The sequence below is a fragment of the Sparus aurata genome, chromosome 3 (assembly GCF_900880675.1).
Source record: "Sparus aurata chromosome 3, fSpaAur1.1, whole genome shotgun sequence".
Lineage (NCBI taxonomy): Eukaryota > Metazoa > Chordata > Actinopteri > Spariformes > Sparidae > Sparus > Sparus aurata.
The window spans coordinates 32273423-32301309 of NC_044189.1; the positions used below are offsets into that span (position 1 = coordinate 32273423).

Below are 27887 nucleotides of genomic sequence, written 5' to 3' on the forward strand. Positions count from 1 at the left end.
GATGGTGTGGAATATTGTGTCAAAGGCTGCAGAGAGGTCCAGGAGGATCAGAATACTGATGTGGCCAGAATCTGCAGCGATAAGGAGGTCGATGATGATCTTGATGAGGGCAGTTTCTGAGCTATGGCGTGCCCTGAAGCCAGATTGAAGGGGTTCATCGAGCTCATGGTTGGACATGTGCTGCTGGAGTTGGGCGGCAACTGCTCTTTCCAGGATTTTGCTTTGGAAAGGAGGTATGGAGATCGGCCGGTAGTTACGTAAGTCATGTGTGTCCAGACCTGGCTTCTTGAGGATGGGGGTCACTGAAGCTGTTTTGAAGGTGGACGGTACCATGCCAGATTGTAGAGATGAGTTGATAATGTCCATCATGAGGGGGCATAGGGCAGGCAGGGAAGACTTCACCAGAGTTGTCGGCATGGGGTCCAGAGAGCAGGTGGAGGCTTTGGCCTGGGAGACTAACTTAGCAACAGAAATAGAGTTCACAGGAGAGGAGGAGAGGGAGCACTGGGGCAGGCGAACAGTTTGAGGATCAGTTGTCCGTGTCTGAGGTGCATATGGTGGGGTGGTGGCAGATGCCAGGAGTTGCTGGTGAATGGTAGCCACCTTTTCCTGGAAGAAGTCTAGGAACTTGAAGCAGAGGTCAGGGGCACCAGAAAGCTGGGGGACATCTAGAGGGTTAAGGTGCCGGTTAATAGTGAAGAACAACATTCTGTTTTTTTTTTGCTGGTCTCGAATGAGGGTGGCGTAGTAGTTTGTTTTAGCCTTAGAGAGAGCTTCTTTATAAGATCTAACGTGGTCTTTATAGGCTTCATGATGGACGGTGAAGCCAGATCTTTTATAGAGCCTCTCGAGACGGCGACCAGTAGTCTTTAGGGTGTGGAGTTCAATGGTGAACTAGAATGCAGAATAGGTAAATGAGACAGTCCGGGTTTTAAGAGGGTCAAGAGAGTCAAGACCCCAGGAGACAGAAGCATTATAGTGGGCCACCAGCCCATCCAGTGAGGTGTCGAGGGCATCAGAGGCCAGGTGGGTTTCCAGGATATTGGTCAGGGCCAGAGTGTTCACTGTCTTGATGTTCCTGTATGTGATGTTTCGACTTATGCGCTTTCTTGGGCACAGGGACAGGAACAGTGAAGAGGACGGCATAGTGGTCAGAAACAGCAAGGTCCAGGCACTGTAGATGGAAGGGAGCTGTGCCTGTGGAGCACACCAGATCCAATGTGTGGACTTTGACATGGGTGGGACCTTTAACATGCTGGGCTCTATCTTAACGATCTGAAACGCAAGTATCAAACGCAAAACGCAAGTAGCTTTGTGGGCGGATCTCAGGCGCTGTAGCTATTATGCCGGCGGGATAAATTACTCTTGCGCCCGACGCAAATCTAAAATGGGTTGGTCTGAAGTAGCTACATTAGTCATAGGTGTGGTTTGGGCGTAACGTGCAATAAACCAATCAGAGCGTCATCTCACATTCCCTTTAAAAGCAGGCGCGCTTGTTCCATGGCGGATTGCTATTATAATGGCGAATTTGCCAGGCGCACGCCAGGAGCGGTTCACAGCCGAGGAGTTCTCGTCAGGGCTGTAAAAGACCGAGAAGTGGCATTGTATGGGGATGGGAGAAACCCATCCAAATTAGCTTTGGTTAAATGGGCGTGGGAGGAAATGCCACAATTGTTTCTAAGGCTGGCATCCCCATGACATCGCACCGGGCCTCGGGAGCAGTGCGCACGGGCCGAGCAGTGCGCAACGGCCAGCTGATGAGGGAACAGCGCAAACACCAAGGTGCAGAGGATCCAGACCCACTACACACCGTGGCAGCCTTGTCAGACCGGACCACACTGTCCGGAATGCAGCAAGGTATTAATGCCCATCTTGACCAGGTGGCGATGTTGCTGCTGCCTCTCAGGCGCATCGCCTCAAGTCTCTGAACGCACCACCTGTTCCTGTTGTGCCCCTTCCTCCTCCTCCCCCAACTCCATCTCTGTCCACCGGCTCCACTAGGAGCACATCGCGCATTGCCACTCCCAGACCCTCAAGACTACGGCGGGCGCGGCGCATTTCAGAGGGAAAAATAATTAGTTCTTCTGTTTAAATCTTTTTAACTTTTTTTTGTATGGTTTGCAAAAACGGGAACTGCTTCCTTGTAGATGAGAGAAGCAAAGTGTATGCATGTTGAGCACACGCTACATTATGGCCAAGCATGCGCCCTTAAAATAGCATCTGAATAAGCGCCACTGACTTTAGATTAGGTTTTTTCTGGTCTGTTGCGGAATTGTTTTCTGAAACAGCAAAATAGCACCAGTGAATGTTTGCGCCGGAACACGCCTCCTCTTTTCGCTGAACCGCCCCCGGGACGGCAAATTCATTCCCTAATTTAAGGACGTGCGTCTGTGGAGGGAAAATTCCAATGTGCGCCGAATGCAAAATAGGAATTATACAAGCGCCAGTGTACAAAGTCAATTGCGCTTAGTGCAGCCCGCTGTGTGATGTTGAAGCAATCCAGGAGTGACAGGAATTCAGAGGCAAAGGGGCAGCTGGTGGAGTCCACTTGGATGTTGAAATCTCCAAGCAGGAGTGTAGATGTAGACATAGAGCAGATGGAGGTGAGTAGCTCAGACAGCTCAGACAGGAAGGCGGAGGAGGCTTTTGGAGGGCATTAGATGAGGACAACCTGTAGCTGTGTATGCCCAGCCAGAAAGAAGGCTGCACACTCATATGAGGTGACATTCAGCACTGGAAGTTGTTTAACCAGGAAGTCGGCTCGATGTATGACTGCCAGCCCACCACCACGGCCCTCAGAGCGGGGCTTCTGGATGTAAACATAGCCTGGGGGAGTGGCTTGATTTAGAGTAAAGAAGTCCTGTTGATGCTGCCATGTCTCAGTTAGGCAAAGAAAGTAAATTTTCTTGTCTGTGATGATTTCATGGATGAGTAGTCATTTGTTGTTTAGTGGATGTGGATTTAGCAGCATGAAAGCTGCAGTGTTGTTCACAGATGCTGATGCAGGGGATGTGGAGGAAGCAGCACCATTCACACAAGCCAAGGGTCTCAGATAGCTCGGTGTGCGCACCTGTGGTTGGTTTAGATGACGTTGAGCCGGTGCAATGGAGCGCCTGTCAGTCAGCATGGAGGGAATAGCAGCACCGCTGCCAGTGCTGCAGGGAATAGCATTGTCTGTATTAAACTTGCGTCTAGAGCCCCTGTGCATATAGCGGGTGTGACGAAGGAGACCAAGAGATTTAATCCTAGTGATAGAGTTTGGGATGAAGTTACAACAAAGGTCCATGAGCTCCAGCGCTGAGTGTTTAAAGACCCCGTCAGCAGCGGCGGAGCAGCGACCAACCAACATCGTCGTAAGTCAGGGGAGACCCCAGTAGCAGAGGAGAGTGATACAGGAGCCAGGTGGTGAATAATCGTGAGGTTGTAGTGCAGAGAGGACCAATGGTATACTGCTGGATAGTCCACAGAGAATTGAGAACGCCGGTTTGGAAGTTAGCGTTTCTAACGGTTGATCAACGGGGCTAACAGCAGGGCTATAAGCTGACCAGCGGGGCTAACAGCTGATCGGTGGAGAAAGGTGAATCCACCAGAGCCAACCGTTCATGTGTGCAGCCTTCAAAGTTTGTAGCGCAGCCATAGAGCTTGTAAAAACAGTTTGGCTTTCATATTTTCAGCAGAAGAGGTAGTTTTGTTGTGGATGGAGAAGCAGCGATATTCACGCCAGCGTCCTCTTGCATTAGGGGGCGCTATAGAGCCTGCTCGTCACGACCACGCCCAATGACATTGCAGTATCGCAATTTTCGCCCGATGTGACGTAGATTCCAAATTTGGTGAGTTTTCAGGTATGATCAGGCTTTCAAAACTGCAGTCAAACTTGGAGAGGAATAATAATAATAATAATAAGAATTTTTTCAATTACAATAGGGGCCTCACAGGTGTTTGACCTGCTCGGGCCCTAATAATTTTTTCAATGACAATAGGGACCTCACAGGTCTTTGACCTGCTCGGGCCCTAATAATAACAATATTTTTTCAATAACAATAGGGACCTCACAGGTCTTTGACTTGCTCGGGCCCTGATAATTTTTTCAATGACAATAGGGACCTCACAGTTCTTTGACCTGCTCGGGCCCTAATAATTTTTTCAATTACAATAGGGACCTCACAGGTCTTTGACCTTCTTGGGCCCTAATAATTTTTTCAATGACAATAGGGACCTCACAGGTCTTTGACCTGCTCGGGCCCTAATCATTTTTTCAATTACAATGGGGACCTCACAGGTCTTTGACCTGCTCGGGCCCTAATAATAACAATATTTTTTCAATAACAATAGGGACCTCACAGGTCTTTGACCTCCTCGGGCCCTAATAATTTTTTCAATGACAATAGGGACCTCACAGGTCTTTGACCTTTTCGGGCCCTTATAATTTTTTCAATTACAATAGGGACCTCACAGGTCTTTGACCTGCTCGGTCCCTAATAATAATAATAATAATAATAATAAACCAGCACAAACTCAATAGGGTTCTACCCTTTCGGGGTTAGAACCCTAAATATGTTAGTAGACTGACATCAATAATTTGTTGGCCACAGAATTTGTTTTCTTCATCAATCCAGAAAAAGAATTCCCGTTAGAGCTTTGCCGATGGAACCACGGTGAATCTGCGATGCTTACATCTGGGTTTGCATCATAGACTGGGAGGCATACAAAAAAACGTAATCTCAATGGCACTCAACACAGTAGCAGTTGGTGACCCATCAACATTTTTTACTCCCCCCCAATCCAGGCAGTCTAGAACCGGGCCTGACATTCAGGATGTTGTTTTTAGTAAAACCTCAAAGAGACGTATATTTTTATACTAGAAACACAAGGAAGAAATTCATCATAAAGCAATATGTATTCTTCAATGTAATACACAGTGGCAAAACAACCACTGAACTAGCACATGACCCACTGAAAGTGGACCAGCTGTTCAGGTCAGTGCTCTTACACTGCTTCATCTACAAAACAATACGTTTTGACAACCTGCACACTTTAGATGGAGAAGACATGTATATGTCAGCAAGAGCTGGTGGTCAATCATCAGCAGGAGGATTCATAACTGTACATTTGTATTTACCTACAGGGGCATCCAAGAAACACGTCGGTGTGCCTTACAGCATCATGGGGAATTTGTATGTAGTGCCCAGTTATATTATCTTTAATGTTTGTTTTTCCATTACCTAGGTCTGTCAACTCTGGACAGTCAGCTGTGTGTTCATTCCGCCTGACTGACATCAAATCAGTTTTCTCTGGTAATTACAAAGTTCTGAACCGGGACACATTACAGTGGAGCACACAGGTTCAAGAAAAGGTCGCAAACCCTGGAGAGGTAAATAGTCTCTTCTAATTGATATGAAAATAGAAAGGGACTGCTCATTTTGTCCTTGAAAAGAGGAGAGACTTGAATAAAGAGATGCTTGATATACTAGCTTTAACACATGAGCCCATGTCCCAACTTACTAGAGGAAGTTCCTCAATGGCATAACCATTAATATTACCTAATACCTGAGTTTATTACCACTTGGGTGTTATTGTCCACCTCTACCAGTGAAAACATTGTACTAACCAATGGAACCAAGAGCTTCACTCTGTGCAGTCAGGGAAATTAACATAATGGCAATGCTGAATTCTGATAATAAATCACAAAATGAACACAATTATGAACCTGAGATCCAAGTTGTAATGAATTTGAATGATTTAATCACAATTATTTAACTATTTCCTGTAATGTAGAAATTTGGGCAGTTTGTGAAAATGGTAACATACTCTACTAAAATGTGTGTGTTTTTGTGTGGCAGTGTGGCCTGCACAATGCATCAGACAACGCCCTGCGCTTTGTCAAAGAAAACTTCCTTGCCGACGACAGTGTTCGGCCAGTTGCAAGAAGTCTGACCATGGTGTCTGCTGAACACAGCTACAGCCATCTGACTGTCCAGAGAGTCCAGGCTGCCAACAACAGAGACTACACCATCCTGTTTCTGCTCACAGGTAAGCACACCACTCTGACACACTATGTCCTTCTTTTTTATGAGGGGCTGAATCAATAAAAATGAAATAAAAACAAGTGAGGGTGACGAAAAGTCATGCAAATAGAAAAATATAGGGGGAATATGGATTTGAAATGAAAACTGTAGTGATAAATTATCAAATTATTTTTTTTATTTAAAGCTGATTAGATTTATTTAGTTTTGATATGATAAAAACAGATTCCGTCATTTTCTTCCATTCATTTATCATCTGAAGAAAGTGGAAGTAACAAAAAATTATTGACAACTAGAACTACCTTGTGGCAGTTATAGCCTCTGCTTTAAATAAGGTAAAGCTTTTAAGAAGCTTCAGTATGGTACAAGGCAGGGATGGAAATTAACTTTTTTGTCCACCTGCCAATGTGGCTGGTAAATTCTAAAATCTACCTGCCACTCAACATTTTTACCAGCCACTTTTATATCTATGCATTGATGTGTACAGTACAATGCCTAGAAACATATTTTTCTTGAACAAGACATACAAATAGTATTTCCCAATCAGTACTTGTAAGCAGAGTTGATTATTCAGTAATTATGTGATACCAATGAATGATTACAGGGGTAAAACTATAAAGGTCATCTACTAGGTCGTGAAATAACAGGATATTAAGTCTGAATCAACAAAGTGGTTCAAAATGAAGGTTAGGTGGTTAGAAATCTATATCAATATCTCTCTGCAACTACAGGAATTTACAGTAAGCCTACCGACCTGCGAGGTCCCTATTGTAATTGAAAAAAATACAGTGGAAACCGCTTATAGTGATCACAGATATAGTAATCAACCGCTTATATGGATCAAAAGGCTTGGGACAGAATCATTTCTGTACAAATGCTGTTTAAATCATTTGTTTATAGTAATCAAGAAATCCGCTTATAGTGTTCATGTTTGGTCATTTTATGAATGAAAACATGTGCAAAAATAATTTTAAAACTACGTGTATTTTATATTTTACTCCCATGATTCCTGGCTGGATGTCTGCTTCTGCCTCGCTAGCTAACGTAACGAGTTGACACCGGGCAGCAAGAACACGAATAATGGCTGGAAAAAGGAAGTCTTTTTCTCTTAATGAAAAACATAGTCTCCTCGAGGCTTATGACAAATTGCCAAAAACGAGCCAACGAGATGCTGCAGCGAAGCTTGGCATTCCTCAGGCTACCTTGTGTAGTCTAATTAAACAACAAGAGATCCACGTTGATCCACCTGCTGAGATCAGCACTGACGAGTTTGAGCAGTGGATCGTAAGTGATGACAGCACTCCGGTGTTAGAGCCCGTGACAGTTGAGGACATCATCTCGGAGATACAAGAGCACTTTGGTGCGGGTACCAGTGCTGCGCGCACCGAGGAGGAGGGGGAGGAGGAGGAGGATGAAGAAGAGGAGACCGTTGTCCCATCCAGAGCTGAGATGAGGAATGCAGTTTGCATTTTAAAGACTGGTCTCCTGCATGTTGGTTTCAAAAACTTTGACCTTTTACATCGTTTTTAAAAAGAAGTGAACTTGGTGTTGGACAACACTCTGATCCAGGGATCCATGGATACATTTGTGAAGTGACTTCTTAATGCGGCGCAGCAGAGCCGCAACACAAAACAGAGGTAGCTTAAATTTTCTTGATGCAGTTGTTATCTTCTATGTTGTTGTTCTATGAAACAGTTTGTTTCAAACTTTATTTTCAGACTTGTTAAAAAAATGCACCGGCGGCAACTAACAGAATAAGTTACATACTGTATTTGAGTTATGTCTGCCCACTTCGCAGTAATTAAACCTGCATGGTGCATCTCAAAAGGAGCATTTGAAACGAATGTGTTTGAAACCATAATAAAATTCAGTAAATGCTGAAGCTGTCCGTTTCGTTAAATTTTTCTCATTGAAAAACGATACAAATGGCATTAAGATGATATTCTGCATAAAAAATGAAGTGAAATAAGAATTCGGTTATAGCAATCAACCGCTTATAGTGATCAAATTGGCTCTGAACCAACGTGATCACTATAAGCATTTTCCACTGTATTCTTATTATACTTATCCCACTTTGACCGCAGTTTTGGAGGCTTGAACATACCCCAAAACTCACCAAATTTGGAATATATATCACATCTGGCGAAAATTGTGATCCTGCATTGTCACTGGGCGTGGTCGTGACCTGCGGGCTCTGTAGCGCCCCCTATTGTGACTCCCTGGCTCCTATATGCACGTACGTGAACGAAATTCGGTGTGCACATTCATCATGAGCAGACGCACAAAAACCAATTTGGACCGATACTCTCAGTCCAACAGGAAGTCAGCCATTTTGATGTGTGGTGGCGTTTTTGACAAATTCATGCCTACTTTGAAAACTGTCTTGTCCTAGAGCTTAAACACCACAGTCTTCACATTCACTCAGTATCATCTTCATGCCTTGAAGAACAAAAGTTATGGAAATCTTTCAGCTGTGTCATACCTGGTGGGTGTGACGGCAGATGCCATTTTTTTCCTTCGCTGTCAAGCATCAAGTCCTTATAACTTCCACATACAATGCCCCATCTCCACCAAATTCCTCATAAATGTAGACAGTCTCGCCCTGAATACATCTACACATCCATACAAAGTCGGCCATTTTGAATTTGGCGACCATTTCGAAATATTGCCGTACATCATACTTTCACGTCTTCCTCCTACAGATTGGACACCACAGACTTCACAGTCAGTCAGTATACTCCTTGGAAGATGCCAATGACACGCTAGGAAAATCTTGATCCTATCAGCCATTTTGATGTGTGGCGTCATTTTTCCCAAATTCATGCCTACTTTGAAAACTATCTTGTCCTAGAGCTTAAACACCACAGTCTTCACATTCACTCAGTATCATCTTCATGCCTTGAAGATCAAAAGTTATAGAAATCTTTCAGCTATGTCATACCTGGTGGGCCTGGTGGTGCGGTCCAGTTAAATCCTTCGCCGTAAAGCATCAAGTCATTGTAACTTTTGGAACATTGGAACATACAATTCCCCATGTACACCAAATCTCTCAAGAATGTAGAGGGAGTCGTCCTGAATATATCCGTGCATCAAAACTGTGTCATATCCGTAGCGCCACCCACTTGACACAGCAAGTCAGACAAACATCATCCGATTGACATGAAGTTTACTGCTTGTTTTCTCCCCATCGCGACATGCAAGCAACAGGTGTACAGGCAATCCGACTGCGCATCAGCCCGACGTGCGCGGCCGGCGAGGGCCGTTCATCACTGCTTGCAGCTTTAATTTAATTTCTAATTTAATTTAATTTCTTTTCATTAGTTGTATATATTAGGAATCGATCGGAAAAGATAAACACTTATAGAGAAGTACTGCTGTTAAATGACTTTTCCTAAAAGTGTCTGTATTTTAATTAGGGCCCGAGCAGGTCATCGACCTGTGAGGTCCCTATTGAAATTAGAAAGATTCTTATTATTATTCTTCTTCTGCGCTTTGACTGCAGTTTTGGATGCCTGAACATATCCAAAAACTCATCAAATTTGGAATATACATCACATCTGGCGAAAAATTTGATAATTTAATGTCGTTGGGTGAGGTCGTGACCTGCGGGCTCTGTAGCGCCCCCTAATGTTCAGCCCCGCCTCCCACAAGTGTGTAGAAGAACGAAATTCAATACGCAGATTCCTCATGACCAGACGCACAAACAACCCATTTGGACCACTAGTGTCTGTCCAACAGGAAGGCAGCCAATTAGATGTGTGGCGGCGTTTTTGTCCAATTCATGCCTACTTTGAAAATTATCTTGTCCTAGAGCTTAAACACAACAGTCTTCAAATTAACTCAGTAATTTTCTTCATGCCTTGAAGAACAAAAGTTATTGAAATCATTCAGCTGCGCCAAACTTTAGTGGGCGGTGCGGTGGAAACCATTTTTTCCTCACGCCATCAAGCATCGAGGCTTTATAACTTCAACATACAATTTCCTATCCACACCAAACTGCTTGTAACTGTAGAGGCTGTCTCCCCGAACAAATCTCAGCATCAATACTTAGTCTGGCATTTTGCTTTTGGCCGCCATGTTGAAATATTGCCAATCTTCGTACTTAAATTATCTCCTCCTACAGATGTAACACCACCGACTTCAAAGTCACTCAGTAGCATCCTCTGACCTTGAAGATGAAAAGTTATTAAAATCTTTATCCTACATCATACCTGCTGGCCACAGTGGAGCGGGCAATTCGAATCCTTCGCCGTGAAGCATCGTGTCCTCATAATTTCTTCATACAATGTCTTATCTCGGCCAAATCTCTCAGGAATGCAGAGGGAGTCGCCCTGATGAGATCTGTGTAGTCATGGGGCGTGGCCGTGACGCGTGGGCTCTGTAGCGCCCCCTATTGTGATGCCCCGCCTCCTACTTGTAACATAGAAGGACGAAAATTGGTACACACATTCATCACGACCAGACGCACGGAAAACCCATTTGGATGCATACTCTCAGTCCAACAGGAAGTCAGTTATTTAGAAATTTGGCCACATTTTTGACAAATTCATGCCTAATTTGAAAATTATCTTGTCCTAGAGCTTAAACACCACAGTCTTCAAATTAACTCAGTAATTTTCTTCATGCCTTGAAGAACAAAAGTTATTAAAATCATTCATTTGCGCCAAGGTTTAGTGGGCGGTGCGGTGGAAACCATTTTGTCCTCACGCCGGCAAGCATCGAGGCTTCATAACTTCAACATACAATTTCCTATCCACACCAAACTGCTTGTAACTGTAGAGGCTGTCTCCCCGAACGAATTTCAGCATCAATACTTAGTCTGCCATTTTGCTTTTGTCCGCCATGTTGAATTATGCCAATCTTTGTACGCAAATTATCTCCTCCTACAGATGTAACACCACCGACTTCAAAGTCACTCAGTAGCATCCTCTGACCTTGAAAATGAAGAGTTATTAAAATCTTTATCCTAAGTCATACCTGCTGGCAGTTGTGGAGCCTGCCATAACAATCCTTCGTCATGAAGCATCAAGTGCTGATATCTCCTTCATACTATTTCCTAGCTCGGCCAAATCTAGAGGGAATCTAGAGGGAGTGGCCCTGAATAGATCTGTGCATCAATACTGTGTCATATCCATAGCGCCACCCACTGGAAACATGAAGCAAGTTTTATTTCAGGCAATTTGGGCGTCCTACATGCATGTACATGAATGAAATGTGGCACGCATGTGTGTCATGACAAGACGCACAAATGACTCATTTACACCCACACTCTCAGTCAAACAGGAAGTGGTCAATTTTGCTTAGAAGCACATGAATTGATGGTGTAGGTGATGCAAGTCGCCACTAAATGGCACTGTTGTCTTTCAAGGCACATGTATCATATTCATCAGATTTTATTGAAACTTCAGAAGGTGGCAGCATGCACTTCTTGGGATAAAAACTAGTAAACAAAGCAGAACTTAGATCAAAAGCTTGACACTGATAGACAGCCATAAATACATTTTTTGAAAGAAGGCAAATGAAGCATTATTCTACACATATTTATGTGCAGTGATGACAAACATAGTCAGATGTACATGGCATTTGCAGGTAGTTTTGTCTGAATTGCACGTTACAACAGGGCATAGTTGAAGGTTAATGGGTTGAGCCACATAATGGATAAGTCAGTGGTAGTAAGCCACAGCACACAATTTTCAAATAAGCCAATTTGCTAAGAATGCCATTTGCGTGTTGTGTCTGCCCTCTCAAGGTGGCACACAACAAGATGTGTGTAGTTGTGATTCTGCCCAACTCTTCCGCGATGAACGAAGTGGATTCCACTGCGATATGAAACAACTGAGTGGGTTCTTTGGTTAAACACCGCTACTGCAGGACGCTCGTGAAACCTGGTCACTTGACCGCTGTCCCTTTTCAAAAGGAAGAATCACCTCTGGCTGCACTCCACTACCTATCTTAATCTGTGGCATTCCACTTCCATCCTCCCCTATGATGCGCTGCCTTCCTGCCTTCACGGTGACAACAGAAGGCAGTGTCTTATCTGCGCCGGGAGTCGAGTGGTTGGCGTGCATGCCACATACGCAGTGGACCCGGGTTCGAATTTAGGGCGGAGGAAGTTTACTGCAAGCCACAACCCCCCCCTCTCTGTCCCACTTCCAATCTATTCCCTGCAAAATATTGACCATATTGACCACACATCATTTCACAGGGTTTCATTGTTGCATTTTTCGCGCAGTTTGCTGCTTTCATTGTCTCTCTTGTCTCTAACTTTGTTAGCAGTCTCCAGCTGTGCTTCTTTGCAAATTTACTTGTAAGTTAATTATTATATAGTTGTATTATGTAGCCTGGTTGGCACCAGGGAAAGCCGAGGAAGAATGTCTGCATCTTGAGCACCATGTACACAGGTGTGGGCACCTGTAGTGTGGCGAAGGCAAAACCAGAGTCTGTGATGTACTACAACAACACAAAGTACGGCATTGACGTCCCGGACCAGATGGCGAGGGCGTACTCCGTCAAAGGCAGTACGCGAAGATGGCCAGTCACGGTCTACCATAACATCCTCGACCTGGCTGGGATCAATGCCTGCATTTTATTCAAGGAGTGCACCAGTAGCAGGAGAGCTTGGAGGAAAGTCCTGCAGCAGCTGGCAAAGGAGCTGAGGGCAGAATACATGGAGGGGACAAGGTGGGCAGCAGCGGAAGCAACCACTGCAGCAGCAGCAGCAGACACGGAGGCAGTGCCGGTCCGAAAGAGCTGCAAATGGAACAAAACATCGGGCACTTGAAATGCCACAGGCCTGTGTAACTGTGCGAGCAGAGCGGAGGTAATCTGTGAAGACTGTGACCAGTGATCGCAACAGCTCTTTTTTTGTTTTTGTTTTAGATCAGCTTGTTTCCAGCTTTTGTGATGATTATTATTTTTTATTATATATTATTACAAAATGTTTCATAATCAAATACATTTCTTTTAATTGTTAATTTTCTCTATTGAAATCTTGTTTAAATGCAATAATTACGGTTTACTATGTGCTATGATATGAATATTAATATATGTATAATTAAACTTGTTAAAATGTAAATCTTGGTGTTATTTCGTTTAAAAAAATATATATCATGACATAATGAATGCATTAATCACTCAGTGGGCTATTTAAATGAGAGATTATAGAGTTTAAAAATTAGCGGTCACAATGACCGCTTACGGCCATTCTAGTAGTTTCTAGAATTCCGGCCCTTCTGATGTCCAACTGACACTTTGGTCCAATCAGAAGCATATAATTTGACCAGATCTAACTCTTGGGTTGTGGAAAACGCACTGTTATGCCTTAACCAAGATATCAATCATTGAGATTAATTTGATCAGATCTGACTGGAATGAACCCGCTACAGTAGCTGGTAAACTGATTCAATTCACCCGCCAGCACACAAATTCACCCGCATTTGGTGGGTGGTGGGTGCTAATTTTATGGAAGCGAATCTGTACCATAATTCAAGTTAAAATGCATTAACAGAAATGCCTTTTCATTTTCAGAATATAGCTGCATTTTTTGACTCACAAATAAAATTAATAATAAATCATCCGAATTGCATTTTCATTTTCTTCTTCAAGACTGCTCATTTTGTAACTTAATTAATATGATAAAGAAAAGGAAATTTAAGATTTAATTTTCAAAAGATGCCCCAGCAAATAGTTACCAAAATTCAGTTTGAAGAGTCAAATTTGAAAATTGAAATGCATTAGCAGAAAGGCTTTTTCATTTCAAGGTCATAGCTGCATTATTTGAGTAGTAATAAATCATCCAGATTGCATTTTCATTTTCTTCTTCAAGACTGCTCATTTTGTTACACAATTAAAAAGAAAACTGCTTTTTCGTTTTCAAGCCCGCCCCCAACAAAGAATGTTCCAAAATTCAATTTGAATTCGCAATACCAAGCGGCGCAGGAGAGTGACGTCAGTGGCATCTCTTCTTCAACCCCCTGTCTGACCGACAGTGCTACACATCTAATACGTTGAGGGGCAGTGTGCATATTCGATGCTGGAGCAAGAGGAGAGACAAGAGGAGAGTGTGAAGGCTGTGTTGGTAGCATAGACTGAGGTACATGTTTTCAGAAACAGCGGGGAAATCACCACCATATTCCAGTTCTGTACTGTAGTCAAGCCAGCCATGGTTCGCATTTGCTTGGTCAAATCAGTCGCACCTTTTTTTCCAGTGCACAAATGCTCTAACATTTACGGTGATCGTAATGAAACTGGCAGTGGCTGGCAGTGACTGTGGGTCAGACTGCAGTTTCACAATCAGAACCATGAACCACACGGTACTTTTACAGTCATTATTCCCGGTAATAAACTGAAGGTATCAGCGCTGGACTGTACATCGACGTCGCCCCAGGGAACTAATACAAGTCAATGGAGTGAACTTTATAATGCTCCTTCTACAAAGTGCTATAAATTAATGCTTCTCATTTACACATTCACACACGTACGGATATATTCAGGAAACAGAGAGGTACCAGAAACAATGTTTGTAACGTTCTGATGATTATAAATGTGAACTACTCCGTATGTGTTCAGTATACAGGTCGGCGCCAAACCACAGGATGTATTTTTATAATGTTTTTATGAGTGTTTACAGCTGCTAATGTATGTAACGCTGTTACTGTGATGACACATGACAGTTAAATATTTAATCTGTGTCTATAATAACCGGATCGTCCATAGCAACTAGGTCTTTTCAGCGTAGCACTCCGAGGCTATGTAAACACACTGAGTAGTCAACTCCAAACCACCAGACAATTACAGTTGCAAATGAGTAAGAATTGGCCACCTGCTGAATTCATACTCCCTCTCTGTCACATATGTAACTGATAACTGCTGTGAAATACATTCTGGTAATACATCCTTGACTGTAGCTACTGTCAACCTGCTAAGCTTGGACCATTTGAAGAAAGAGGTTTTCAGACCCAAGGCTAGTTGGTTAGCATGCAACTTCAACACAATACATAGACGTGCTTGACATAAAAAACTGTTGTTTTTTTCACATGCTGTTGATAATGTTAGTTATCTTTTTTTAAATGTTTCAAAATGAAATTCTTACAAATTGCACATTTAATGTATACCTCAAACATTTATTGTTACATCTGCCCAAAATATGAATCAAAAAGCATGCCCAGTAACTTGTATAACTTAGTATCAGGCCTGGCCTTTTTTGATTTGACGTGGCAGTCAAAAACTCAGGTGAGTTAGTCAGTTGGCGTGGTTTCAGGCATTTTGGGTGGAAGTAACAATGACTGCTTCCTGTAAATGATAACTATCCGTTGGGTCATGATGTATGGTAGGAGGTAGACAGTAGCACATTCCACTTGATTATCGTGCAATACCATTTGATATAAAATGTCAATCACGTTAATCAGATCGGATGACAGTTTATAAGTCTCTTCAATTCTTAAAGAAATCGTTCGCATTTTCATCATTTCCATTTTTGATGCCTCTGCCAGGGTCCCTTGTTGTGAAAACGGCAGATCGCTCTGAGGATTTTCTCTTCAAACTTTGCACAAATGTCTACTCTGACTTGAGGATGAACAGTTTAGATTTTGGAGGCAAAGTCAAGGTCACTGTGACCTTGCATTTTGCGAAAGCGGTATCTCAGGAATGCTTTGAAGGAGTTTCTTTGAATTTGGCACAGATGTCAAATTCAACACAAGGATAAACTGATTACATTTTGAAGGTCGAAGGTCAAAGGTCATCTTGTGAATGTGATATCTAAAAAGGACACCACTCTGTCACGGCAGCGGAGCTGATAGACTAGAATGAAACCTATGTTTTAACTTCCCCGGGTCCGCTGCGCAGTGTATCTGCTCCGTCCCAGCCCTCCGGAGCAGATACGCAGGACTTCTATTTTGGCGAAGGCCGGAGCCATGACGCAGCAATTTAGCTGAATCCAGCACAGAGCAGACAGGAAATCACGCACCGAACCACCAACAAGTATAACATCGGGTTTATTTTCAAAATAAAACACTCCATGTTGACACCAGCACAAAATCTCTAAAAAGAGGACACTAAAAAGGGGGTCGTGAGTGATTATGTAATTATCACAAGAACTCCAGCTGTCTGGCAGTTCTGCACCGTGCTGGTCTCAAAACGCAGCATGTTTCTCACTGCAGATTATACACTGGAATCAAACATGTCTGTAAAGTGAGAACTTCCATTTCACCAAAAAGTATACCTTTTATTGAATTTCAATAAATCTCCACTACATATACAGTATGTTGGGAACCACAGATGAAGTTGTTCACTGTGGATTTCAAAAGGGACTCCGAACTGAACCTAGTTTCCCAGAATTCTCCAGTCTTCACACCTAGGTGCAAATTTAGCTTTGAACTACCAATGGTCAGGGTGACCGACCCCCCTCTGACCAGTTAGTCAAAACTCCAGCTTTTTCCTTTCTTCTCTCTCTTCTCCACTGCTCTTCCCACACCTCTCTAATTGTGGGGCTACCTGCCCTCGAGTTATCTTCTCCTGGATTCTACTGGGCCTACCAGCAGCTGAGAGCTGCAAGCTGCATTTGCAGCAGGCCGAAGAACTCTGAGGAACAAGAAGTAAGTTAACACTGAGCTGCTTTCCTAGCAAAGGAAAGGAGCAACCAGATACCTCCTCTGCGGTCTTTCAGCTGACCGTGAACAGCAAGAACATCATTGTTCAACAATGGAATCCCAACCTTCTGCTGCTTGGCTCATCAGCCAAGAAACCACTAGCACCTTTTCTTGAAAAACTGGTTACATTGAACTGGGCCTAGATAGCATAGCATAGCACAGCTAAACACAGGACTTTTAACTCTGATTGGTTGATGTAATGCACATGTGTTCTATCTATGTGTTTGTTCACTGTTTTAGTGTTATTGTGATCTTAGGTCAGGTTATTGGTAGTTTGCTTTGCTACACGGCTAATTTGACGTTAGTTGAATTATGCTTCACACAGACTCAGGGTCTTTGCATGCGACTAAACATCTTCTATGACCTGGCACCACGTCACAGACACACACACTCCCTCAGCCTGGAGTATATCACACCCACATCAGTGAGCACATGAAGCAAGAACCACCATTGTTTCTTTGTTCTGTCAGATAACACACAAATGCACAGGCACACAGTTTAGAACCATTTTATAAGACTGAATTATTGTTATGGCTATCTTTTCCCTTCTTCATGGGTAGTGCCACGAGGTGATCTAATGTAAATTGGACCTTATTATTAATTGTGATTATGATTATCAGGGATAATTATTAATTATTATTGTCAGCCAACTTTAACCCAAAACTCCCTAGTAATGTTGCATTGCCCCACATTTATTCTGTAAATATATGGATGTAAACTGAAATTTGATTGGTTGGCAGGGGCCAATACAGCCACTGACATGTTCTCTGTTTATGCCCCGGTAAGAAAGTGGAATTTGATTTTGACTGAGCAAGTTTATCTGCAAATAATCCAGTTTTTAGAAATAATCTGGAAATACTCTCACAAAGAGAACCACAGTCCGTTGTGGTATATTATTGGGTGAGGTCAGTTTTGGGCCAGTAATATCTTAAATCAGAGCTTTGTAAAACCATATACCACACCTTTATTTCTGTCTCATTCAGGGCACCATGTCCTGTTAGCCGTCTTCAAACACCCTCTGTCCTGACTCGGAGCACTCACAGCAGGCTCACTGTGAAGGGGATTGACTTAGTGAAGTTGTGGATGTTGTTGTGTTTTTGTTTTTCTAATTCTAACAAGATGTGTTATGATGAGCAACATGTGTGTATTTGTCATGTGCTATCTGGACTGTGTTTATCGAGGCTTTTCTTTCTTTCCCCTTCCTTCCAATTTCCAGCAAAAAAGAGTCAAGATAAATGTCAAGACATGTTTACATGTCTTGAGAATGGACTTTGTGACTGTAATGTTATTAATAAATAAGTAAATGTGGAAGTGAAAGGCATTCCTTTGTTCAGGAATTAAATCTTTTTGTGGCTGGAATTTGTTTCTTTCCTGTTGTCCTTCTCTTCACTAGAACAGGTAGGATCTTTAATCCCAGTGTTGAATTTTAACTTGTCTCAAATCTGTTAGAATGAACTCGGCTGAATGCTTAGGTATTTGGGCTGAATGACTGGATTGGACTGAGAAACCTGCACCCGAGCACACATTCTTAACTGAACTATTCACATCGATGACAGCTGTTTTGTTGTTATAAAGGTGTGCTGTGTTGTTGACTAACTGACAACAAGTTACTATCACTACAACTAAACCTGATGTTTCTGTCTCTACGCTGCAGTTACAGTATTGACTGTGTTCCCTGTGTAAACACAACCTGTGTTTTCTCACCAACTGTGTTTCAGAGTCTGGTTACATCCACAAAACAGTTCTGCTGCAGAGTGGAGCCCACATCATAGAGGAGGTGCAGGTTTTTGAGCAGCCTCAGCCTGTCAAGAGCCTGAAACTCTCCACATCCAAGGTACACAATGAGAGGGACGTTAAACTTTTCATTCACAGTCCATTACAGTGACGGCCCCAGCGCCTTTCTGAAAAGAGAGATTCAGGTAGAAGCCCTCGGAGCCGCCACACTAAAAAGACTGGATGAAAAGCTTTTTCTCTACACTCTCTCCTCATTGGGAACAACTGAAAAAAGGCACTGGTGGTCATAAAAAGATCTTTTTTGGATACAGGGCCTTAGGGTAGCCACCTTCACGATACAAATCCAAAGCTGATGGTCATCCAAAACATTGCACGCCAGCCTGTAGCCCAGTGAAATGTCGGTGGATTCAATCACTACAATGATACTTATATTAATGATGGTATTTTTAAAAATAACAACAGTCTGTCCTTTAAAATATCAGATGCAGGTCTGCAAGCTTTGTAGGTCAAACCATCCCTTTTCTGAAATATTTATCCGGTTCGGGGGGCGTGTGCTAGAGCCTTCCCTGCACAACTAGGAGAGAGGAGAAAATATTCGAAAGAATAAAAAGGGGAAAAGAACTGTCCAAACACTAAATGAGAGTGAGTTAATGATACTACAGTTGAATATATTCAAGTCTTTTACAGACTAAATACTATAATGAGTCCTGTCAGTTTGATTGTTCACTCTATGCCTATTATCACTATGAATAATTATTTTTTTGGTCAACCAATGACAGTCTGTAAACTAATGCATCACACCCAACAACAGAATCACGCATGTCTCCTCACTAAGGTAAATGTTACTGTCCCTTTCTTGATCAAATGTGGTCTAAGAGGTTTCCTAAAGCCCTCCTAAACTAGGACGCCTTGCTAGAAGTTTTTAGGTTAAGTTAGCGGCTCTGTGAAGATTCTCAGAATTTTAGTGAGTAGACCAAATCACCATGACACTGCAGGAACAACAGCAATTTCTTCCAGAAAACTGGTGGTTGATTTGTCAAATTGGCAAACTTTTTCAATTCTGTTGTCATTTTCAGCTAGACCTTCGAACATTTAAAGCTATATGTTGGTCCAAACCTTCTGATGTCTCTACTGTAATGGGAAATGTTACTGTCGCAGTAGCAAGTCACATACAAATCACACAACTCCCAATAACTCACAATATACAAAACAGACACAATAATATATACATACATACACCTATCATACTTTGAGATTATATCTAAAATGTGCAAAATATGATCATTCAGGTCTGGTTGCGTCATCTCCTACATGCTTATCTGATGTAATGTGTTACTCTGCTATTGTCTCTGATATCTACACAACAGAGATATCTCAGGATAACTGATTTTTATATATTCAAGCTGTCTTTTTCTGTAGCCTGTGGCCCAACGGGTAATATAGGTCTCCAACATTACATTAGTAAAGGTGTTGCTTTGAATAAGTTATAACAGCATGAAACATACCTTTTTAGATGAATTGTAATTGTGTGTAAGACTGGTTCATCAGTCGTGATGTGTTCCTATCCTTCTGCAGGGGATGATATATGTTGGCACATCAGAGGGGGTGCTGAGGCTTCCAACAGCCAACTGCTCTTTTTACTGGACCTGTCCTCAGTGTGTTCTGGCCCGAGACCCCTTCTGTGGTTGGGACCCTGCCAGCAGGGCCTGTGTGGAGGTCTCTAACACCCACACCAGTCTGTGAGTACCCTACGATGGTGATTAAGTTGTGAACATCTCTTACTGCATAGACACTACCTAGTTACGTCAGTAGTATTTTTTCTGCCATTCAGAGCCAGTTTGTATTTAGAAACAACAGATTTATCTTCCAAAGGGGAGAAAATGAAGAATTTATGATGAGTCTGTCCAGCCAGTCCAGTGTGTAATTTGTCTTATTGGTTGCAATTTCATGAGGCAGTGGGTTCTCTAATATGAGCCAGTGGACAGGAGTACAGGGCCCAAATGCATGACAGTAGAGTTGTATGCTGTTTTTCTCCCTGAAGTATTTGTGTTCACTTTGTCTGGATCGATTTTTAACCTAACAAAAAATAATTTCACCATCACTGCCTGAGCCCTTATCTACATATATCTGCTGAATTGAGACTCCCATCTTTAAAGATGACTGTCACCCGCAGTACATCATTAAAAGTTGTTCCAGCTGTCTGTGTTGACTGTAGTTTTTCCTCCTCAGAGGCCAGGATGTAGACAGAGGGAATGTTGAAGAGGTGTGCAACAGTGTTTCATTGACACACAGAGCCAAATTTGGTCCAAACAAACTCCCTGCAGGTATGTGTCTCTTATATCAACGGCTCTGCTTTACTTAAGATGGTTACATACTCCATGTATGGAAATTTTGCATGTCTTACAATTGGCATTCAAACATGACTAGTCCTCGGACCACTTTTGCTTCAGTTAGTGACTATAGTTAAAATCTTCTGTTTATTCTCATAGTCAGAACACACTACACTAGCTATGGTTTTTAAAAGTGGCAGTCATAAGTGGTTTTAGTTGGTCCTTGATATGCATGAAAACTCAACTCCCAGCCCCTGAAGTAAGCCGGTCTTTGTTCTAGACCAGCAAAGTGTTGTTGCCACTCTGGAATAGGGATGGGTCAATACAAGTTTTTTATGTCCAATACCAATAAGACAGCAATGAGTATCTGCTGATACCGATATCAGTCTGATACAGCCTGTCATCCCGCTTAAACAACAAAGGTATAAACAATACCTCTGTATGAATGCACTTTGCTTTACCTAGCCGTTTAAAACATGCTCAAACTGTAGAATAGTTTTTCTACTTCTCTAAAGGAATTAATACATAGAAATTTCTTTATTCTGAAAAAATCTGTGTGTAAAGTACAACAAAGTACAAATGATAAATGTATTATAATCCCAGTGTAAAATATGAGATATAACTCAACACAGTGTAGCCTATACCTCAATGACATAGCAAACACAATTTGCTGTTGTCTTGTGTGTGTGTGTGAGCTACTAAAACTTGTAGCACTGCTTTTTGCCAAGTAACATTTGAATGTATCCACTGTGTTGTCAGACTAAGTAATGACATTGGACACATGTCTGAGCTCGTGACACATACTGCGCTCTATACAGCATGTCATGCATAGTTTGAGCATGTATGGGAACGTTGGATCGGATTCTCCTCTCAGATCCAGTGATTTCGGTCAATATTGGACCGATACTGATATTGAATATCAGATCGGTGCATTCCTACCCTGGTACCAGATTTCTTGGCCGGGAGCAAAGAACTGTTCACAGAGTAGGCACTGGCTCTGAACCAGCAACCGCCTTGGATGAAAAGGGGTAAATTTAGGGTGATCACATTACGGCTCAAATTAGACTTGTTGGTAATAACCAGAGACAAGTGTTATTAATACTTGCCCTCTCTCTGCATGGCTATGCAGATATGGTTTGAATCCAGATAGTGACAAAAAACTGAAGTTGAACTGAAGCAGTGTGCAACATCCCATTGGTTGATTCTGCTGCTAATCAAACATGTCTGAGCTCCTAAATGGCTGGTTGAAATGCCTCACTTCTGTTTTTGTTGACCTCTGTGTGCACCTTTTTCCCTCCCGGGCAGTCTAGCTGACAACAAACTAGATTGCCCCAAGAGAGGGTACTTTAGAAGTGCCTGCAGAATGTTGTACTGTAGCTATGTGTCTGCACAACGCCATATTGGAGAGGTCAGGATCTGCTCATGGTTTTCTGTTTATGATATCTTTGATATTTCTCATCTAAACAACTTTACCTTGACACTGCACTTCCTGGGGTCGTGTGAAATACACAAGCCAAGTAGGAAGTTAGTCAAATGTATGGTGCTCAAGATATATAAAGGATAGGCCTAGCAGGCAGGCAAGACAGGCAGGCAAAAATGCCTTGCTTTATACTTAATGTCCTTCAAACAGGCTTACGTAACATGCATATGTCTGCAGATTGTTTGGTATCTTAAGTCTGCTGTTGGCAGTGTTCATCAGTTATCTGATGATGCTGTGTAGAGGGCTAGAGAAGATCTTAGTGTATTGGGGGCTTTGGTGAGCAGTAATCTGTATATCAGCATCTTGTCCCGCAGGTGAGCTGGTGTCCGTGTCTCTCAATGAAGTGGTGCAGCTGCAGTGTCCTGCAGCATCACGGCTGTCCCAGCAGCTGTGGGAGCGTCCCAACAGACGACTGTCTCCAGACCTGTACCTGCACCTGGAGGATGGCAGTCTGAGTTTTGTGGCAACCCCCACCACACTGGGCCACTACCTCTGCCTGTCTATTGAGAATGGCTACCAACAGACTATGGCCATCTATCATGTCAGACAGAAGAGCAGCCCCTTGGCTCAAACTCCAACCAGCTACACATGGCCTCCGATACACCACATACCTACCACACAGGCTGTGGCCAAGCCAGGGCCTGGACCTGGGCTTCATAGCTCTGTGGTGACCTGGCCCAAAACAACAGAAACAAGACAAGGAAAGACTGAGCCAACACTGTCCAGTAGGGACAATCACATCACCACTAGACAGCAAGGCAGGAACTTGACCCTGTGGACAGAGGAGTCTGAGCAGAAGGAGTCAGGGTTTCGTGAGGGGGAGCCCTTGCTGTCGGCCCGAGGCCCCTGCTACCTAAAGGAGCTGGTGGTTGTGTCAGTCCTGCTGGTGCTTTGCCTCAGTGTGCTTATCACCGTGCTTATGTACATCATCAGACAGCGCTGCCATAGCCGAACGGCCCCACAGACAAGTTCTCCAACCAGAGACTCAGACAGGAGGACCCCTGTAGAGCAGGAGGCCCTCAGGGGGAACCAGCTTCTGAGCAAACGCAACAGACAAGCCCTGAACAGCGGACAGGCCAGTGGCGTAGTTTGTAATGGGGCAATCACAGGCTCCAATGGGCATTTGCCCAACACCCCCATCTGAACAGTCTCAGACATTTGAAGAGATGTTACCTACAAGACCAGAGGTAAAGGGAGACCATCCCAGGTACCAAAGTCACCATGGCAACCTTCAGTCAGCCCAGTGGGAAGTTCTGTTTGCACAAATAGTCCCATGATACATAGCTGTAGACACCTGTCATCCTGATTGGTGAGATTTCAACAGGATGAAAGACGATCTTCTGTGGCACTTAAATTAAGTGTGACTGCTTTGCAACCAAAACAGTGTTGGTTTTGCAACTAAAACAGTCGCACCATGGAGCCCTTTGGATGGTAACATGAGACAAGAAGGTACAAGCTGATCCAGTACAGCTAGTTATAGCTGTAATATTTTTTATAGAATAGTCAGTGTACGATGCAAAGCCAGGTACTACAACAGTTCGGCATCCCTGGGATAAAGACATTTTCAAAAACTCATCCAATTTTTTTTTTAAAAGAGTCTGGGGCCATGTTTATCACGCAACAGGATTCTGTTAAGTGATGAGGGCCAATAAGTATGTTGTTCGTGTAACAAAGACAAGCCAGAAGTAGGTCATATTCAGGGCTTCAAAGTTTCACACACAGGGACAAGGACTACATGTTGCATTCAAGTGAAGCTCATAAACTCTGCCATACAAAGCAATAAAATACAAAGTAGATTTCAACATGCATGGGCATCAGTCTGTCATTATTTTCTAGTTCATTTACAATAGCATTTTTGATTTTTAAATGCTGAAGTCATACAGTATCCATTAATTTTTCCACTGGCAGAATTTAACCACATATTATCGAAAATATTTCAGTCAGTTCTTTACAATGCACCAGATTAGAAGGTTCCTAGTATGGTGTACTGTTCTCATATGGCACAGGATTTCCATATCTTCATATTATAGTAACACCTGCAGACTGCTGAACAACCCAAATCACTCTAGCTGCATTTCTACTGCATAATGCTCTAACATGCAGAAGAAATGCAAGGGCTGTACATGGCTGCACACAGTTAGTTCTGAATGAAACTGTCATTTAAAAAAAAAAAAAATCCATCTTACCATGTCATGTCAATCAACACCAGCCCGAACAGAGTCAGGAAGGTTTCATACGTAGGTGGAGGAAGTCAACTTTCCTTGATAAAGAAGCTCACTGAATGCTAACTTTGAGGTCTCAAAAATAGAGAGGATTTCAAAACCATAGCAGGGCTCTGGGGGGTTCTCATCAGAAATTTTGGTTTCAGAGACATTTCTCAGGAAAAAATAATGTGCCTCTCTGGTGTTAAATCTCTGGCATGATCAACAGACAAATGAACACAGTAGATTTTCCAAAATGCATGTAACTTTCCTTTAAAACAATCAAGAATTCTTCTTTCCAGGCCATCTTAAAATTTGCTTGAATAATCCCCCCCCCCCCCTTCTCTACTGTCTCTACTCTTACTCACTGAGAGGACGAGGCCCACAGCAGTGCAGTGCCAGAAACAGGTAATGATAACGAAAAGGGGAAAAAGGTGCAAAATTATTTCATGAATTGGGACAAATACAGGACAACTGTGATTTGTTTCCAGGGTGAAACTGGGAGAGGGCAGTTAAAACAGAAAAATCGGGGATTGGAAAGTATGGCTTTAACTTGACTGTTTGGAGTCAGGACTGAATAAACATCACTGGGGCTCTGGTTAATGTTTGTCATCATAGAGACTTCTGCCTTTGTAATATCTTCAGCACAATCCTCAGCTCTCTGCAGTATATTGGGCTCACTGACAACGTATTTTGGAAGCTGTATATTGAAATCACATCACTATAGCTTTGGGATTGCCCATCAAATCCATTGTTAAGTCAGAAGAATAGCCGTTTTTAGATGTTCTGAATATCTTGAATCAATAAAAGTCATCTCATATCAACAGACAAAAGCATTCCATGTGTTATTAATTTCTATTCTTCTTGCACAAACCTTAACCAGATTATTACCTTCAGATTTCAGACATTTCATGTCAAAACATTTAACAGTACTGACAGTTATTGATTGCAACGATGGAAAAATCTGAAAGAATGGAAATTATTTAAATGTGACCGGACCATCAGAATATCAGTACATCAAGCTTAATTCACTGAGAGACAGAATTGACTAAATAAAGGACAAAAGAGTTCAATCAGTATTCGTCCTGTCCAAAGAAGGCTGTCTTGTAGAGTCTCAGAGGACGAGCAGCAGTTTCTAAACCACTTCTCAGGAGCAAAACCAGGACAAACATTTTAGGTGGACCGAGAAAAAACAGAATTTCACAATAGATAACAAATAAAGTCGATTTACTGGTGAATCACAATGATGGATTGGTGTCAGAGACGGAGACGACCAGGAGAGAACACAGTGTTTCAAATGCACAGTGAAACATGGTGGTGGAAGATTCATTCCTGGGCTGTTTTCAGACTCCTGCTCAGAACTGATTTCCACCTTGACTGAGGAGAAGCACCACTCCATTCTTCAGAGAGGGAATCATACTGTAGCAGGCAAATAAGCCCAAACACACATCAAAGCTTTGACACACCTACCAAGGAAGACCAAGGAGTCCTAGCTGTCCTGGACTGTCCTCTACAGTCACCTGACCTCAACCCCACTGAACATTTATTGGACACTTGTAGAAGTGTCTTTTTTAGCTCCAAACCTATATTTAACGAGATCTGTGGCATTCAGTATTTTATACTGGACTAATAACTTCTAGATGTGACAGACCTCCATACTACATACTACACAGAACCAGAATTTGGTAGAAAGACAGATAAACCGGTGGAGATATGAATTTTTGAAAATGACAGATTCTCAATTCTGGTAAACAATGGCTTCCTGTTATTAATCTGATTACTGTAACCATTCAGGAACAACTATTTAAATGAAAACATGTTGCCTACATATTTCCTTAGGGTTTCATGGATGTTCAGGTCAAATTTCAACCCAATCCAGTGAAAAATAAGTAAATAGTGGGGTTCATAATAAACACACATGAAAATTCCTCATTTAAGTGTGTCATGATGTGGAATGTGATATTATCGAATGTGCACAGACTCAGAAGAGCTGAAGCCATCTTTAAAATGTGTTTCGGAGGTCCACGTCATGACTCTGAAACCAGCTATCACAACAAGACCACAGAGCTGCTAGCTCAGCAGACAGAGCTCAGTGAGCCTGGGTCCTCTGTCCTCTGTTTCTTGTTTTCTTCATTGGCTGTTTGTGATGAGGGCCTTACTGGCTACAAAAATACAGATGGAATGTTTAGATATTCATTCAAATTGTACAAAGTACTAATTTATGATTTTAAAAGAAACTGAGAAGATAACATGTTGTAATGCAATTATAAGCATGAGCAAAATTATAGACTTGAAATAAAAGTACACGCCCCCGCCCCCGCCAAAAAAAAAAAAAAAAAAACGTATTTACAGTAATCTGAGTAATTGTAAATCACAGTATGGATTTTTTTTACAGCATATACCAAATGTTCACAACTTTAAGAAACCTTCATAAGAAAACTGGTTATCTTTTGGCTCCATCTAGTGGGCAAAATATATTTCATACTGAAGCCAGATCTTAAAAACCTGGAGCTGTCAGGGATTCTCAAAAATGATGCAAACCTCCATACAAAGCAGCATGTTCACTCACATATATCTCCCTGATCTTGTGATTAATACAATAGTAAGATTTAAGAACAGTGTGACACACACAGTTTACTTGTTGTATGTGAGGTCTTATGTATTCACAAGGTCTTATTGGACAACTTGGATCACTAAGGACATCAAGGTCATCCTGAATGAGAAGAAGAGGGCGTTCAGAGATGGCAACCATGATGAGGTGAGGAGAGTGCAGGGGGCACTCAAACTTAATATCAGGGAGGCTAAAGACAATTACAGGAGAAAGCCGGAGAATAAACTCAAGCGAAACAACATAAGGGATGTGTGGAGTGGCATGAGAACCATCACCGGGTTCCAAAAGACTGGTAATATGGGGTTGGATGGCTGTATGGACCGGGCCAATGAACTGAACCTATTTTTCAATAGGTTTGATCCTGCGCCCCCTTCTCCCACAAGACTCTGCTGCTGGCTGCCCAACAACAACTGCCACTTTACCTCCCCCTCTTCCTCCTTACAGACCCCTTGTCTGCCCCCCTCAACCTCAATTCACACCCACCTACTCCATCCCTCACCCCTGCTCTGCATCATGTCCTCCACAACCTGAGGACCTCACCTCTCCCCCAACTGTCACCTCTACAGTGTTCTGCTTGCCTGACCTGGTGAGAAGACAGCTGATGAGACTCCACTCCGGCAAAACTGCAGGTCCCGACGATGTTCTTCCAAGGGTGCTTAAAGCCTGTTCCCCCCAGCTGTGTAGAGCACTTAGTCAAGTATTCAACCTGAGCCTGCACCTCCAGAGGGTCCCTGTGCTGTGGAAGACGTCCTGCCTCGTTCCTGTGCCAAAGACGCCACGTCCTAGTGGCCTTCAGAACCACAGACTGGTGGCCCTGACATCTAACATCATGAAGACCCTGGAGAGGCTCGTCCTGGAGCAG

General features: G+C 42.7%; 1 protein-coding gene across 5 annotated transcripts in view; it reads left to right on the forward strand.

Moving 5' to 3' along the window:
* Positions 1–27887, forward strand: part of sema4ab (sema domain, immunoglobulin domain (Ig), transmembrane domain (TM) and short cytoplasmic domain, (semaphorin) 4Ab) — a 64176-nt gene that overhangs the window by 36162 nt on the left and 127 nt on the right. For 4 of the 5 annotated variants that reach the window (XM_030412657.1, XM_030412658.1, XM_030412656.1 and 1 more), the window contains 6 exons: positions 5227–5371; positions 5841–6030; positions 18388–18503; positions 19979–20142; positions 20633–20727; positions 22528–26755. In XM_030412657.1, coding sequence (XP_030268517.1) covers positions 5227–5371; positions 5841–6030; positions 18388–18503; positions 19979–20142; positions 20633–20727; positions 22528–23357 — 1540 coding nt within the window. In that variant the 3' untranslated portion in view covers positions 23358–26755. Of the gene's footprint in view, positions 1–5226; positions 5372–5840; positions 6031–18387; positions 18504–19978; positions 20143–20632; positions 20728–22527; positions 26756–27591 lie in introns of those variants that run through there. The other variant, XM_030412659.1, reaches the window with a different exon arrangement.